The 16,515-nt window shown below is 39.3% G+C and overlaps 1 protein-coding gene across 2 annotated transcripts in view; it reads left to right on the plus strand.

Annotated features, from left to right (window-relative positions):
• The first annotated feature begins 4,136 nt into the window (after positions 1-4,136).
• The window catches only part of fli1 (Fli-1 proto-oncogene, ETS transcription factor), an 89,846-nt gene continuing 77,467 nt past the window's right edge, over positions 4,137-16,515 (plus strand). For both annotated transcript variants that reach the window (XM_041802757.1, XM_041802768.1), the window contains exons 1-2: positions 4,137-4,288; positions 6,568-6,647. In XM_041802757.1, the coding sequence (XP_041658691.1) occupies positions 6,609-6,647 (39 nt within the window). In that variant the 5' untranslated portion in view covers positions 4,137-4,288; positions 6,568-6,608. The remainder of the gene's footprint in view (positions 4,289-6,567; positions 6,648-16,515) is intronic.

Genomic DNA, 16,515 nt, shown 5'->3' on the forward strand with positions numbered 1-16,515 from the left:
ATCTTGACACAGGTATGAGTCGGGGTTTGAATAGAGTTAAATTTAAATAAATTTTGAGATAAGAACTGATTAGAATTTCAAATGGATATAAAATCTACTGGGTAGTTTACTGACCCAAACAGCATGCAGAGCGGTGAAAGTTCAACAATAACAATTTATTTTCAATGATGCCAGGGTTGGTGCATCTCATTTGGTTGACAGGTAGCCTGACAGGCAGATGCGATGACCAGAAGGCAGTGTGGCTACCTGATCCGTCCTGGAAACCTGATTTGTACTGCGCATGCGCAAACATGCGTCTACATCTGGTCAGCAGCCTATCGAAGCTAGGTTAGGTTTATCATTTTAATTTCTACTGGTTAGATTTAGGGGTAGCTCATTGGAGTAGGTTTATATTTTAATTAATTAGCTTCCTGGGGTTAGGTTTAGCATTTATATTCCACTGGTTAGGGTTAGGGTTAGAATTAATTTATGTAGACGCGGATGTAGACGCAGATGTAGACACGTTTGCACATGCGCAGTACAAATCGGGTTCCCTGGACGGATCGGGTAGGGACAGGCCGGCTTTAGTGATAGCTTTGCTCAAAGGAAGTTGAGCTCAGTGGGAGGGCTCTTGTCCGCTGTTAGGTTGATCCAAAGTTTGGTTGAGATGGCGATTTCAATATGGAGTTGGCCACGGATGGGCTATAAAAGCTGTTTGAGTCTGCCTATTGTAATCAAACATGCTTTGTCTAATTCTTTCTACAGTCTATGATCCATGACATTAATTTGAAAGGTGAAACGTCTAACCTTTCATACTCTTCAGGTCCAATCTGACCAGTTTTGAAATGTTTAAATTCTGATATACCATATATGTCACTGTTTAAACCTCAGGTTTGATTTTTTTTTCTTTTCCTACTCTACATAATATCTGTTACTTTTGTGCAGGTATTACATGTTTTTGTACATAGAAGCTGTAGAAGGCCAAATGTGACTTTATTAAATAAAGGAAAATACATGCAAAGATGTCAGTCTGAGCAACTTTTATGGATGTAACTGTTTGTAAAAATAGAAATCTCATCTCAACATAGGCCCTGAAAATAGGGAACTGAGGCCTGCAGAGATAAATAAAAGTCTGCCGGTGGGGAAAGCACATTTCCTTGACTGTCTTACAGTCAGATTTACTATCTTTGATGACACACCTCGTGTCCAGGCACGTGTCATGGACTAAGCCTTTATTAGTGGTGAATAAAAAGGTTATAGCTATGAGCATATTTAATGATAAAGCAGTGCAGACAGTGTCATGTAATACACTAACATAACCCAACATTTTCAGAAGAGTTCTGCCACTTTAAGTCCAAATAAACTTTATTTAAATCATCATGGCTGTTATGTTTTCATGTTTCAGGAAAGAATAGGACAGGGTATTGTGTGGAAGTTGATGTTTTTCTCCAAAAAAACTACATTTTGCACTCTCTTTGCACTTTGAAACATAAAGTAAGTCCTAATCGTCAGTTTATCAGTGTCAAATCAGCTGTTTGGGTTAGGGTAGGGTTACCCTACCCTCTAAATATATATTTACAGTTAAATAAAGGTATAAAAACTTTTCATAAGGGTTCTCCTGACCCAGGTCAGGATTAGCTCAGACCACACTGAAGGTGTAGAGCTGTGATACTCAACATGTGGCTCTAGAGCCTTTAGTAATCAAACACCACTTTTTCTCTACTTTTTGCCTCTTCTTTTGCCACTTTTTCCCAATTTTTTCAGTTTTTGCCCTTTTTCATCTTTTTTTGCCACTTTTCATCCATTGAAGCTACCGTTTATCATTAAATACCTTTTTGCCCATTTTGAAACTTCTTTTTGCCACTTTTTTCCATTTTTTGCCACCTTTTGCCCAACTGAGCTACCTTTTGCAATTAAATACCACTAGTTTCCTATTTTTTGCTCATTTTTTCCTCCACTTTTTTCCCTCTTTTGCCCTTTTTCAACATTTTTGCCACTTTTTTACCCTTTTAAACATCTTTTTGCCTGTTTTTGTCCACTCTTGACTGCTTTTTGCCTCTTTTAGTCATTGTTGACTCAATTTTTTGCCCCCTGTAACTCACTGTTTTTGTAACTTCTCACCCATTTATGCTTCTTTCTGTTTCTTTTCCCACTTTTCTCCCCATTTTTGCCCCTTTTCATCCATTTTTGCCACTTTTTGATCATTTTTGACATCTTTAACTTATTTTTACTGCTACTTAAAACCGTTTCTGCAACTTTTCACTGCTTAAATTGTGGCTCTTGCACAGGTATTTTTCAACAATTTGGCTCTTAGGTTGAGCAGGGTTGAGTAACACCGTGTAGAGGATGACAGTAAGGATTCAGTATTTAATGTGAGAACAAACAAAGGAATTGTTTGCAGTTTTTGTTGGTTGATATCTAATTCTTTAATACCGGTTAATAAAAAATTCTCACATTCATCCTTTAGGAACATTTCATGGTTATTCATATTTATATAGAGGTTTATCTTTTAATTTTTCTCTTATTTCTTCAGCTCTCATTTTACCTGATAAAACGATGGTTCAGCCATCAATTCTGTGTCTGATTTTCTCTGTTTTTTCCTCTTGCATATTTCAGGAGAGTTCATATTTATAATCATCTATAAAGTTTGGAGCTTTGGCAGTGGAAAGATTGAACAAATCAAGGCCCTTTTTCCGTTAGTGTCCCATCTGAGCAGCTCTCAGCCGTTGGTGTTTAAATGTGTTAGAAAACTTCTTCTACTGTATCCTGAGGAAGGCAACACAGCAGGCGCGTGAATGCCATTTTTTCAGTAAAACGGATGTTGGGATTTCCGTCCATTGTTTGGTGCTGGGAACACTATTATCAATGTTGTTGTTTTTAATCATTGCATTAGGAAACGGTGCAACAAACAGAAGGTCTAGCCAGTGATGAAAGACGACCTTTTTACCAGATGACCCCAACATTAAACAAACGCGCGTGAGGACTTTACAGGCTGTAAATGTGAGATGATGTTATGTAGCTGAAGTGTTTTAGCTGCTTCTTGACTTTTTTCTTCCTTTCTGTGAATGCCACCCTGGATGCCTGATCGCTCCTCTCTGACGCATCAGCTCCTACTGGAATGAAAAAGTTAAATGAGCATCTCCTTATGATGAACAGCTTTACGCATGGCGCAAATAAAACAAGTCTGAATTAGAGTCATCTTTGGCTGCACTTACTACCTCTGCAGAGCAAGACGCTCCGGGATTCTCTTCTTTTTTTTTTTCCCCACTTTGGTTGCTCTGCGTGAAATAGCGACCTTGATGAGGCTATAAAATGCCACGGTTGGGCGACTTTCCTCACCGTGAATTGCCCCACATCCTTTGAGGGGGGAGAACTGTTGGTCGAAGATGAGGGCAGCAATGTGAAGGAAATGAAGTTAGTGAAGTGAGTGGGGTCAACTGGGCAGGAAAAGACAAAAAAATTCCTGCGGGAACTGTCACCGCGAGGACGCACAGAAACATGAATCAAGACCAAGATTACGCATACAATTACTACTTAAATGTTTATTTATTTATTTATTTATTTATTCATCATAAAATAAGGGACAAGTGGCTCGTGTTTGCAGGGCAGGTGCTGGAATATAAAGACTGTCTGTTACATGTAAAACATTCCCACATAAGGCTTGAAAACGATCTTTTTCAACTCTAAAAAAGAGATCAAATAAATATTTTAATAACAGATCTAATGGTGTGGGATTAAATGCTCCATGTAGATTAATTTCCTATTTGAACATATTTTACGCGCATTCTAGATTTCGGAGAGAAACTTTAAAGGTGAGAGATAAAACAATGACATTTTATTCTGGTGGAAAACATTGTTTTTGTTGATCTTTGTGGTGTTTTTTTTTTTTTTTTTTTTTTAGTTCTCCAACTGTCTCCAATATAAAGACCGTCTACATTTCCAAAATGTCTGATAAATACTTCTACACCACCACCTCTGAACAATTAAACTTTTTTTCGTTCTTCTCGACATTTTTTCTTTTTCGAAGCAGATTTATGACGCTCTTTCTCTCTCTGCTTTTCCCTTATTTCATGGTTCAGTGGCCTCACACGGCAGGCAAGGGGAGGTTTTCTCTCGCTGCTCATTGGTCGCGGCTTTCCCCATCTCAGCAACATTTCCATTCATGCACCCTGCGCTCCTTTTCAGCCCCTTTCTAAATAACTCACTGTCATCAGCATCGGGGGAAACGGCTTTGCCAGGACGGGACTAATTATTGAAAATTGGCGGAAGAGTGATCAGGTCGAAAGGAGATCAAACGTTAAAGCGGCAGGTGAGTGAGGAAACCACCGAAGTGTTCGCGATCGCTGAAGTTTTGGACACACTGCAGAGCTGGTGCGCATGCATGACATCGATAAATCATTTCCACTTGTTTTATTGCAAATATTGATGATCGATCATGCTGTAATCTCACTGCACATTACACGTTTAAAAGGCTGGATGTTCCGGAAGGACTCTGACAGTAAATGAAAACCGCTGCGCTCTCGTCCTTCTTTGTTTTGATGATTTTATTTTCTTTATTTGGATCAGACTTTAAAAACAGTTTTACTCTAATCATAATCAGTGCTGATGATGACTTTAACAGTCTAGAAATACTCCTCTGGTGTCAGCAAACCTAATGACTGACTCACGTCTGTGCGTAAAAACAGAAAAAAGACGGTACGCGTATTAGCTGAAATCAGTTGGCTCTCGTTTATGATGGATAACAGCGAGGTAAGATGCTTAAAATGTAACACTAGAGGGGTCCCAGCCCACGGGGCTGTCTCGGAGGGAGGTTCACGCCGTTATTCACCAGTCCTCCTCTGCCTAATTGGCTGCAGATGCGGTGCCCTATGTGCGTTTTACCGCGCAGAAATTGGATGCATTTGGAGAACTTTATGAGGCGAGCCTTACGTTTGCCTGCAGAAAAAAAGCCACTGGTCTAATGCGTGGAATTAAACTGTGCCACGTTCACGTATAAGACATTCTTCTACTTATTTATCCTGGGGGGAGGAGGTAGAAAAAATGTGTTCTTTTGCTGTAAAAATCATGTCTACGTCCCCTTGTGTATTTTCTTGTTTTACTTTTTTGTTTCTTTTTTGCTAAATTAACCTGTCAGACTCTGGCCTGAGATCACAGGCCTGCAATCTGCATCCCTTCCCAATTAGACTAAAACTAAAAAAAAAAGGCCCCTGATTGTGTATTTATAATCCTGACAGCTCTGAACAGGCTACCGAACAGGACAAGGGCGTCCCAGCTGCTCCGTTATGAAATGTGGGATTTTAACGGTGCGTCCTGGTGCCAATATAGAGCTCCATATACGTTCTTACGCGTAATCACACAGTCTATATAACAGCCATTTGTGATGGTATGTGCCACTGCCTTCCTAATAATTGCACAGGGAGGGAAGGGCTAAAGACACCGTCCTCTAAGTGCCCTTTCACCCTAGACTTTGTAAGCTGCACTTATTAAAGCGAAAAGTGTTTCAATATGTGGTAAGCTTGAGGGGAAAACGTGATGGGGGCTGGGATGGGGCCCTCTTCTTCTTGCTACCCCAGCTCCTATTGGAGTAATTCATCCATGGTAGCAGTAGTTCACTGGTGTAATTTCCATCTGTTGATATTGTTAATGTACGGACAGAGGTAATTAAAACGGAGCCGTAGCCTGTCTAATAACTCTCAGAGAAAAAAGACCTCTCCCTGAATGAATCAAGGGATTATGTGTGCAGTTAGACGTACAGGGGGCCATTAAGCAAATCTGACTTTCCCTTTATTTTGCTGGAAGTGGTCACCCAGGAGTGCCCTACATGCAGGGGTGCTTTCAGTCATTTGGAGACCTCCGGGAAAACTGATATGAGGCTTTTAATTTGAAGTTTTTATACAGAGTGAACAAAATGTTTAGATTTTGTTGTTGTTGTAAAAAAAAAAAAAAGCCACAAAACTAAAGTATACATGCCCAACAGTACATGCTCATCGCTTCTTAAAGAGCATCATAACTCCTCAGAATATTGCATGTGTCTACTATAACTGCTTTTGGTGCAATATCTGTTAATCTGATGATTTTTAAAATTGTTGCAGCCGTTTAACCACATCATAAATCACCACTTCTTTGTTTAAATATGTCTACAGGCATCCACTTAGTTGTTTAAGGGGCTTGGACCATGATTTAAACTCATTTTAATACAATTTTATTCCCTTCAGAGCATTATTTACATTCAAATACACATTATAATCATTAAAATCAATTTAAGACGTATATTTCAGGTTGATGCACACCTATAAAGACTTCCTCTTGAGGCCTCTTGGAGCACAGAGCTTCAGAAAATTTCCCACTTTTGCCTAACGGTAAATCTGTCAGTATCTGCACGCAGAAGGTCACAAAGTCTGCAGAACTTTGTGGAAGCATGCTTCAGCACAGAGCTGACATGACAATGTTATCTGTAGTTGAATTAATAATTTGATGGCATTAAGAAAAACAGATTTGTGAAGCATCTTTTAAAGTAATCATGGAAAAGACTCAGACAATGATTGTATTGGTGCTGGTTTTAACATTGATTCATCGTTTCCTCCTCAGGGCCCTCTGGACACCGATCACCCCTGGGCCTGTCTGTAGACATGTTTCAGACTGTCCCTGACACGTCGTCTTACGTCAAGGTAAGACACCACCGTCTCTACCACCAGGTAAAGTTGGAGGGAAAACCGTGCTTTTATCATCATTTTTCTTTTCCTTTTTTCACACTGAGGCTGTCACTGGTGGTTTGACCACCAGGCAGAAGCTGGCAGCGTCTTGTGGCTCCTGCACCAAAGGGTGTCAAAGCAGAGGCAGAGGTGTGAGGTGTACATCAAACACGATTTCAATAGTGAAGATGAAGATCTAGAACAGGGACGGGCAACTTTGGTTAACAAGAGAGTCACATTATTTTATTCTTACTGCCAGAGGGCCAGATTCTTACGAACTGTGCAATATTCTCAATTTATCATCTAGAATTAGTTTTAATTTAACAAAAGGAACAAACTGAAGTTTCATCATGCAAATGTAGATATTTATGCTCCACTTCATCAGCATAGCAAATTATTTAAGTTATATAAAGTCTGTTCCTTGTGCAATGAACTTAACGGTTATTTTAGTGTATTGCTAGCTTTGGGACAAAATTTCCTATCTCCAAAATCACCACTTTTTAGCAATTGAATAAAAACAAAAACAAACAAATTAAAAAAACAAAAACAAAAACAAAAAAAAAACTTTATTTTTCAAATAATTCAACACTGAATGATCATAGTGAATACCTTTATGACAATTTTTTCTGCTTTAAAAATTGTTAAAACTCAGTGACAGATGTGAAGGCTGACTGATAGCACTGATTCATGAAAAACAAATTCAATTGTAAGAAATGGAGATACAAGGTTTTGGCCCAACGCTAGCAGTATGTTACTGACATGGATTTTTTTTTTTTAAACACAAATCACTGGCATCGGGCCAAAACCTTGTATCTCTTTTTTTCATTGATTTATCAAATATTTTCATAGACCAGTACTGTTGGTCACCCTTTACATCTGTTAGTGGTTTAACAAAATTTTAAGCGAAAAAAAAAAATGTGAGCAACAAACAAGCAAAACATTTTTAAAGCAGAGCGTCAAAAAGATGCTATGACCATTCAGTGTTAAATTAGAAAAAAAAAAAGTATTTTTGACATTCCCTGAAAATTTGTGATTCTGGAGATAGGAGGTTTTGGCCTGACACCGGCAAAATGCATTTAATGATGCCATCAGGCAATTTTACAGCGAAAGTTAAAGCCCATTATATCCCTTCTTTCTTGCTACACATGCTAGTAATATAAGTGTATAAATTCTATTTTTCATGTCTCCATGGGATCTTTACCACATGTTCCTCGTTTTTACATCTTCTAGATATCTGAAATTAACTTGAGGGCCACAGTGATTGAGGGGGAGAACCACATGTGGCCTCCAGTTGCCCATCACTGATCTAGACAGTAAAAAAGTTGCCCTGAGTGCATGACATAGGGTCAAAACAGACCTTAAAAGTTCAGAATATTCTCTGAGAAGGACTCCTATATGGAGTTCAGCACTTTTTAAAAACTCAACCACATCTTTATCATGAGCGATTAAAGCAAATTTGGGAGATGTAACATCCTTTACATGTTCAGTTACAGAGAGGTAAAATGGCATTAAGTCATTTTTAAGGTCCTTATTCAAGACAGAGGACGTGATGTTACACCATGCAGTGAGCATGTATCATTGATTTGGAGATTTTTAGTTGTATTCCTGCTCATATTAAAGGGATACTTCAACATTTTGGCAAATTCGCCCATTGCCATAATCCCTATGGTCTTAGTTATAGGTTCGTTACATTTAGTTGTCAGTGCAAGCTGTTTTTAGATCAGCTGGTCTGAGATGGGAGCTGCTCTGCCATTGGAGTCTCATGGTATTTCTGGCGTTCCCTCATCAAACTCATCACATACACAATCCAACAACTCCAAAACGCTCTTGTGGACAAGTTGTGACCTGCACATTCACCACGCTATGACATAATAACGTATAATTATGTCACATTACAACACATGAAGCAAATACTTGGAACTATTTCTTGAGTAAACCACTTTTACCGCTTTAAAAATCTCTCCGCCCATCAGCTGTGTCTGGAGTGTAGTTCTGGCTTTGAATTTTCCTCTAAAACAACTTTGTCTCGTAATGTTCCGTGATTATTTCATAGCGTGGTGAATGTTCAGGTCACAACTTGTCCACGAGAGCGTTTTGGAGTCGTTGGATTGTGTATTTGATGAGATTGGAATTACCATAAGACTCTATTGTTTTGGCAGAGCAGCTCCTATCTCAGACCCGCTGATCTAAAAACAGCTTGCACCAACAACTAAATGTAATGAACCTATTACTAAGACTATAGGGATTATAGCAATGGGTGAATTTGCCAAAATGTTGAAGTATCTCTTTAAAGGTGATGAGCAACTACTGCTTGCACATCCTGTAGTTCTGTGGCTTTATTCTTGAAAACATTTTTCTTCGCTTGCTTTGCAAGCTTGGAGCATTTGGGTGCTCTTTGCATCCAAACTACTAAAACCGGCCCCAGCTGTGGTGAGCAACCATCTTTTCTAAAACTTCCCAACTAGTCACAAAGAATAAAAATTACATACTTTGTAAAAATCAAGCATTAGGCCATAATTGGGATCAGCTAATTTCATGCAAGCCCTCATCAGCTGACAGTCAGATGATTTACTCTAAGCACGCTAATGGTTAATTACTCTGCATTATCTAAACTGCTCTTGCTTGGCAACATTCTGCCGTTCTCTCTGCAAGCTGCTCTTGCAACCCTCCTCCACCCCAGCTCCTCCTTCATTAAACTTCTGCTCAGCTCTTGGTTTTTTGCTGCTTCTCTCCATGCCTTTTACTTTCCTTATCGGCATAGGAAGAGCAGGAATGTGTGCTGTTCCTGCTTAATTTTTTCTGCTCCTGGAAGGGCAGGGTGATCCCAGAGCAGCCACACCGCCAAACATAAGTAACAGCATAAGTGCTCATTAATAACTGCTAATAAAGAAATATTTATAGCCACAAATCATGTGTGATTCCTGAGTGAACTGTGTGTTAAAACAAAACATTTTTATAGGAGCCAAATTGAAATTAAAAAAGTGTTTTTTTATTTTTTTGGTCATTAAGATTCATCGTCTGTAGATAAACTTTGTCTACGGTCCAGAAAGCCTCTGTTATGGCTCATTATCATGTTTGACGTCACCCCCCTCTCGGCTCTCTCTCTCTCTCTCTCTCTCTCCACCACTGCTCTGAGAATGTAAATAAGGCAAACAGCCCACATCTGGTTTTCACATTTAAAGAAATGCATCGTGCCCATATGGCGCAGCATGAATACCTGCAGCAGCTACATACCTGAGACACTGGAGCCATTAAAACGTTCTTATATAATCATATGTGACCATATAATGTCCACAGAACGCCAAGTTCAACGTGCGCTTCGTTCACAGTTGTGCCAGTTAATTTGGCTGGCTGCTCCACGTTTGCTCACATCCATCAAAATATTGCCGAGGGTGACTGCTCCGATTGTGCCTCATTAAAATGGACCATTGTGCACAGGCGGGCTTTGGTAATATCTTCATAATCAAGGTATTTTCCAAGGGAGACCTGTTAATGTTTTGAAGACTTATTCCCCCTTTGAATAAGGGCTCTTTTCATCCAGCTTTGTGCCACTGCAGAGAGGCTCAGCGTTTCAGCGCTCAGAACAATTCCTGATTTGTTGAGAGAGTTGAATAGACTGTTTTGAGCTCTAAATGTGTTAAATTGAGCATTTTTGCTCCTCAGGAGGTCAATATTGGAGGTACACAAGTGGTTTTAATGGCATTTTAGGAGTTCTCAGATATTCTAACTGGACTCTGGAGATGCAGCCTCGATTATTCCTGTTTGAACTTATTCCAGTGATGTTATTTCTCCTCCTCTGCCCGGACTCAGATGTTGCATGAAGGCTCATTTTTTGCGTGCAAGTGCCTCTCACACACATTCAGGAGATATCGGTCAGAATGTGGCACGCCTCAATACAAAATTTAAAGAAATATTCCTCATTCGAGCGAATCCACGGCCCAGCATTTGGTTTTGTTTGGTTAAGGCCAGGCGAGACTGGAACTCTCCAATAAAAATAAATCTCAAATTAATTATGGCCTAGAGCGAGGGGCCAGACAGTTTGTGCTTATGTGTGCTGCAGACTCCACGTTTTGCCCTCAGTATTTTGACTCGGCTGCCTTCTGGCCCGGGAGAAGGAATGATCTGAATAAAAGTCTGCAGTCTAATAAACAGCAAACTTTGCAGGCTCATATTGAAGGGGACTGTTTCTTCTTAAAATAACACCCAAACAGTTTCCCATAAAAGCCATTATACTGAGCGGTTCTCAGCTGAAACTGCAGGACTGAGATGTGAGACGCTTCCTCTCTATCACAGTTTAGAGAACTAAGCATGGCAGCTTTCTTTAAAGCTTATGTGACTAAAGAAATCACACTTTTAATCACACCTGTTGAGGTCAGGGGTCAACCCAAAGACTTATTGGATATTTGACACAAGTATTTTGATTTTATTTTTGATTGTAAAGACTTCCTTTGTGGCCTCCCCCAACTCTCTGTAATTCAATAGAACTTTTCTCAACCAATCAGAGATCAGTCAACGTCACTGAAAGTGACATCACACCATCCAACCAATCAGCAGTGGCCCAGAGTGTCTCAAACTTCCTATTTCCTCCAGAACTTGTGAAATGTAGGTTTGCATCACTTTTGTTCCCAAACAAATGGCCCTAAAATCACAAATAACCACGATAAGTTGATGAAACGCACACATTGAAACGGCAAATAGCAGTGCTAAAAGTCATGATAGGTTTTGTTTGCATAGGATTTCTTTCATTTACTGAAATTTTAGTGTGAAAAATGGAGGAGCCATATTTGATCTTGTTTAGGGGTAACCTTGCAAAGCAGATGGATCCGCCCATTTCTGTATTTCTTAGACAAATCCATCTTGCAAAGCTCCCGTCTGAACCGTTTGGCCCCGGTTAGAGAGTGACGAGATCAATCAGCATTAAGGGGCAGTACTTTTGGGCGCGGCGGAGTCGTGACGTACGCAAGCAGCGAGAAGAGGCCAGTGCAATTATGGCGGAAGACATTAGCGCGGATGCTGCTAAAGCGTCAGTTTTATCATAACTTCACGACATTTCTTCATTAACAGAAGAACAAAGAACAGCAGTGAGTTGTTTTCTTTTCAAAATCGACAAAAGTCATGCACTGACATGTCTACAGTCACCATGGTTTGCATTAAGTAGCTCTTTATGGAGTTTAGCCTAGTCGGTAGGGGCGCAGATGCAGCTTGTTAGCGGCTACATCACGTTCTTTGTTGCTCTGATTGGCCCGTAAAGATGTGATGGACAGAACCTTCATCTGATCACACTCCGAGTCTCTGCTTTTTCCAAAACGTTGTGTATTGAAGGTTTTCCAGATGGATGTGTGAAACAAATCCATATGGCGTGTCAGGTTAGTTCAGGAGTGTAAACGTCGCCTATATAAAGACATATGGATAACTCATCTAGCTGCCATGCTAAGGGCATTTACTTCATTAATATCTCATTATAATGTAGGATGATACTGCTCTATATGTAGATGGATGTCACCCCAGGTTTGTCAAAAAATAAAGAGTGATCGCAAGTAAATTCTACCAATTTAAAGACATTTTCAAGGTATAAATAGTAAAATAGATGTGATTTTTGGTCAGTTTTATGACCTTATTACAGTTTTATTATGCTTGTGTAATTTAAATCAGCATTAAGTTTTACTGTGAGACTTATTTCTGCTTAAAATTATTTAGACATTTTAATATTAGTTTTGTTTTTTACATTTTTTTATGGAATTCTTAAGGAAAAAGTGCTACAAAAAGTGAAATATGTGATTTTAGTCAGTTTTGCAACAGTTTTAATAAAGTAAGACAGCATATATCAGCTCATATTTTCATTGTGAGCTTCATCACTGCTGAAATTCACTTTCATGTTCAATACTTCTGATAATTTTAGGGCTCCTGTTGGAATTATAAGATTAAACTGGTGGTGCCGCCATCATTTATTCTGAAGCCAGTCATGTCTGGTTGCTTAAAGAGGTAAAAAGGCAACCTCACCATGTCTTTTAAAATGATTATTTTGTATTTAAATAATTTTAAAAAGTGCAGGTAAATACTCATGAAACTCTACATGTCAGTGGTCATCAACTGTCCCCTCACAGCCTCCCATCTGGCCCCCACAAAATGAATATGATGGAGTAGTATTGAGGGTATCTTTTTCTGTCAATCCCTAAAGGAGCCCATAAAAATTGGGATTGAAAAAAGTTTAATCAGCAATGACTTAAAATTTGATAGAATGATGGAAATCCACCTGTTAGCCAATAATAAGTAAATATAATGCTTAATAAACATATACCCATTAGTCCATTCTTGGTTAAAGCTTCAGTTTTCTGCATCAACTTTCTGGTTCTTCAAGAGTGTAATTTTTCCTGCCTGAGAATAAAAAAAGACCTGTTGGAATGATGGAAAACATGATAATGCCTGAAATATGTGGTCTGATTATTACAATCACCACCTTGTAGCTGGTTGTAGTATTGGCAAATCAGGACGGAAGGATAAAATGTATGTACATTTGAAAGAAAATTAAAATATTCCAACTAAAATATGTTGATTAGACCAAAATTTAGTTTAATTAAAAATCGGGCCCACAAACTGGCTGTTAAGGGAACAGCCGGCCCATGTAGAGATGTAGTTGTTGACCTATGGGGTGTTTGTATTTTCCAATTACATTTCAACATGCATACACTTTGTGGCTTTTTTTCTTACCATAAATGGACAAGGAACTTTATACAGTTATGGTTGCTTTGCTGACCTTGATTTCATCATAATAATAATAAGAATAAAAATAATATTCTAGGGCAGAATCATCAACTCCATTTTTGCAACGACCTGTTTTTTCCTGACCCACGCTGTGGGGACCGGACCTTCAAATAAACTGGAATAAAATCATTATTTTTGTTCAATTAACACACACACACACACCCACACACCCCCCCACACACACACACATATATATATATATATATATATTAAATATTTGCTTCTGAAATCAATGGAACTGTAAGCCTTCAACAGTGAGATCAGTCCCTATCACCCATACTGCAGCCAGCCACTAGGGGGCGATTGAGATATTTTTGCTGCATACTTCTAGAGCCCTCTTGATGCCTATCACTGAGTTTGATGCTGATATGCTGTGTCGTAATTGGCCAAAAACACATGAAGGAAATTTTCTGTAAAGATTGTCAGAAAAGGAAACTGCATTCAAAGAGTCTTATGTGGAAAATTAATGAGAAAAACTGCAACAAAATCAGGATAAAGAGAAGTATGTTTACCATGCCACTACGTTGGAGGTTTTATCTCAACTTTGAGGGAAAATGTGAAACCATACCATGCCTTTGCCCTCCTAAATTTTCTGGATTTAATAATCCTCTGGGGTCCGGATGGGAAGTCGTTGGGAAGCTTAATGTGGACCCCTGGGCCTCCACTTTTCTAGGACTTAAGTTTAATTTCCAAGTATTTCAGTGATTGCTCTATAAAGGGTTAAATGACAAGTAGGCGGGTCTCTTATTTGATTCAGCAGTTAGATTTATCACATGCCTGATAAATAGACTCTGCCATGTTATTTGCTAGTGGCTGGTTTTTGTCACCAGAGCCGATACCGATGTCAAAGTGACGCATCAGTGAATCCTTCAGTTGGTTTTTCTGGTCTTGTATTTGTAGTGCTTTTATGTTTTTGCTCTGGTGACCTGTGCATCTGTCCTCACTGACATGGGAGCTGATCGTCTGCTTGCTTTAGTGATAGTTTGTTTTCTTGAGCTGTTTGGATTATTTTGATTTATTCTAATGAGATTTGGTAGACTACTTTTTCATTCTTAGCCTCTTATTTATGTTCAGAGTACACATCTTATTCATTGCAAGCATAGGTGAAGCACACTTATGATGACTTGAGGGTCCTTGGAAGAAATTGCTTTGCTTTGCCTGGTGGTAAAACCTGCCTACTCCTGCATGTAGAAATTCACAAAACCTGCAGAACTTTTTTATGCTCACCTCAGAACAAAGCCGTGTGGATTTTAGCCTCACTGACATTTTAATGGCATCAAGAAAAAACACATTATTGAGTGTTTTGTGAAAGTTTTGTGCTAATGATTAAAAATTAGATCAAAATCATGTGACAAATCCAAATCTTTCCCTGTTGTTTTGGGACTGTACCCAGTCTTCAGACCCTAAATCTTAGTAGATCTTCATATAAGCCTAAAAGGAAAGGAAGAGCCAAACAATTGAAAGACTGCTGAACATAAACTGTGAGTAGCGTCCGCCCACCTCTGGCTCTTTGCCCCGTGCAGCCAAGAGACAGAGGAGCTACTGGCTCGTGGTGTAAGGAAGAAATGTCTGGCTGTCTAGATCCAGCGTAGAGCCAGATGTTCTGTGGTTCCCTGTGTAAACCAACGTGCATCTGTTTATTGGCCCTCCAAAATGTTTGTTACCACTGTATTCATTACGGGCTGGTGGGTCCGGGACCCCCAGTCGTCCTAATGATTTCTATGGCAGATATTTACTGTAAATACAGGGAGGAAAGTGTCTCGTGTGTTGGCTATTTTTATGTTAGAAAATTAGATTTCTCTGGAAACATGAGGGTTTTGTGTCAGTTGAAAAGCATTATGTAAACTTGCAGCCGTTTAATAACATTGCATTTAAATTATTTACATAACCTGAGCTACTTTTGGACACTGCAGAGGAGTGGAGCGTAAGCATGCCGGTTATAAATGGAAAATCTAAAGAGGCCATGGCGGAGCAAAACTGAAAGAAGGACAATGTTTTTAGAAAATATTTTTATCTCTGCTCATCAAGCTGTGCATGGTGAGTCATATCTTAAGCATCAGTTTAATTTGCCCCCCTCATGGTAAGATGCATACATAAAATCCCCCAAAGTCAGGAATGTGAAGAAAAACAAAACAAAGTAAACAGAGAAAAAGACAAAAAGAAACCTAAGCAGTCACCAAAGAGTTAAACAAGGTGTCTCCCTTAATTACACGAGTCTGAACTGGCCTCAGGCAGGAGAAGCCTTGACCCTTAGCAGGATCCAGATGTGGTGGTCCCAAGGGTGGGGGCCCTCAGCCCCACCAGACCCCCAAGTCGAGAGCAGACAGGCCGGCCCTGCTGTCAGTTGCTGCGACGGCGCGCTCTCTGTTTGGCCAGTCTGAGACCGCTCCCCAAGGCAGAACCCCAACACTGTAAAAAGTATTTACCACCAAGGTTTCAGCTAAAATCAGCATGTTTAACAGACTGGGATGGTTAGCACTGTGTTTGTCTCAAGTTATTTGTCCTCCATAAAGTTTTCTTTGCAGTAGTGAGACAAAGAAAAGTAAAGAATTTGGAGTCCCCAGGTAAAAAGCACGATAAGGCCCTTCTCCAGTTTGATTTAAGCACTCATAGCTGATATTTGAAGCATCTATTTTTAGTTAAAAAAAACCCTAACTACAGGAAAAACAAGCAAAACTTGCAGATCATCTGTAGAGTAAAAACATGGCCTAACACCAAGTTTAACTTTACTTACACACGTCTCAAAGAAAAATGTAACTCAAAGAAATAAACACTTTATGCTCACAGCAACCGGGATTTCACCTCTGCTGCCAATAATCATGAAGTCAAAACCATTAAATGTAATTTTACATCTGTCTTTTAATGGATCTTATTTCTTTATGGACCCTCCTAACTATTAATGGCAATTTGACGACATAGTTTGGCCTTTATGGGGGCTTGAACCTCAGAGGGGGGTTCAGGAGAATCTTTTGCACCATCAAACTCTCATTTGAGGCTTTTTAACTCTGGGCTTCTTATTTAGTATCTTAATACCCATTCTAATTATTGGTGCAATTCTTTGCATACCTCAATTAATTCAATG

The sequence above is a fragment of the Cheilinus undulatus genome, linkage group 2 (genome assembly GCF_018320785.1).
Source record: "Cheilinus undulatus linkage group 2, ASM1832078v1, whole genome shotgun sequence".
NCBI classification, from domain to species: Eukaryota; Metazoa; Chordata; class Actinopteri; order Labriformes; family Labridae; genus Cheilinus; species Cheilinus undulatus.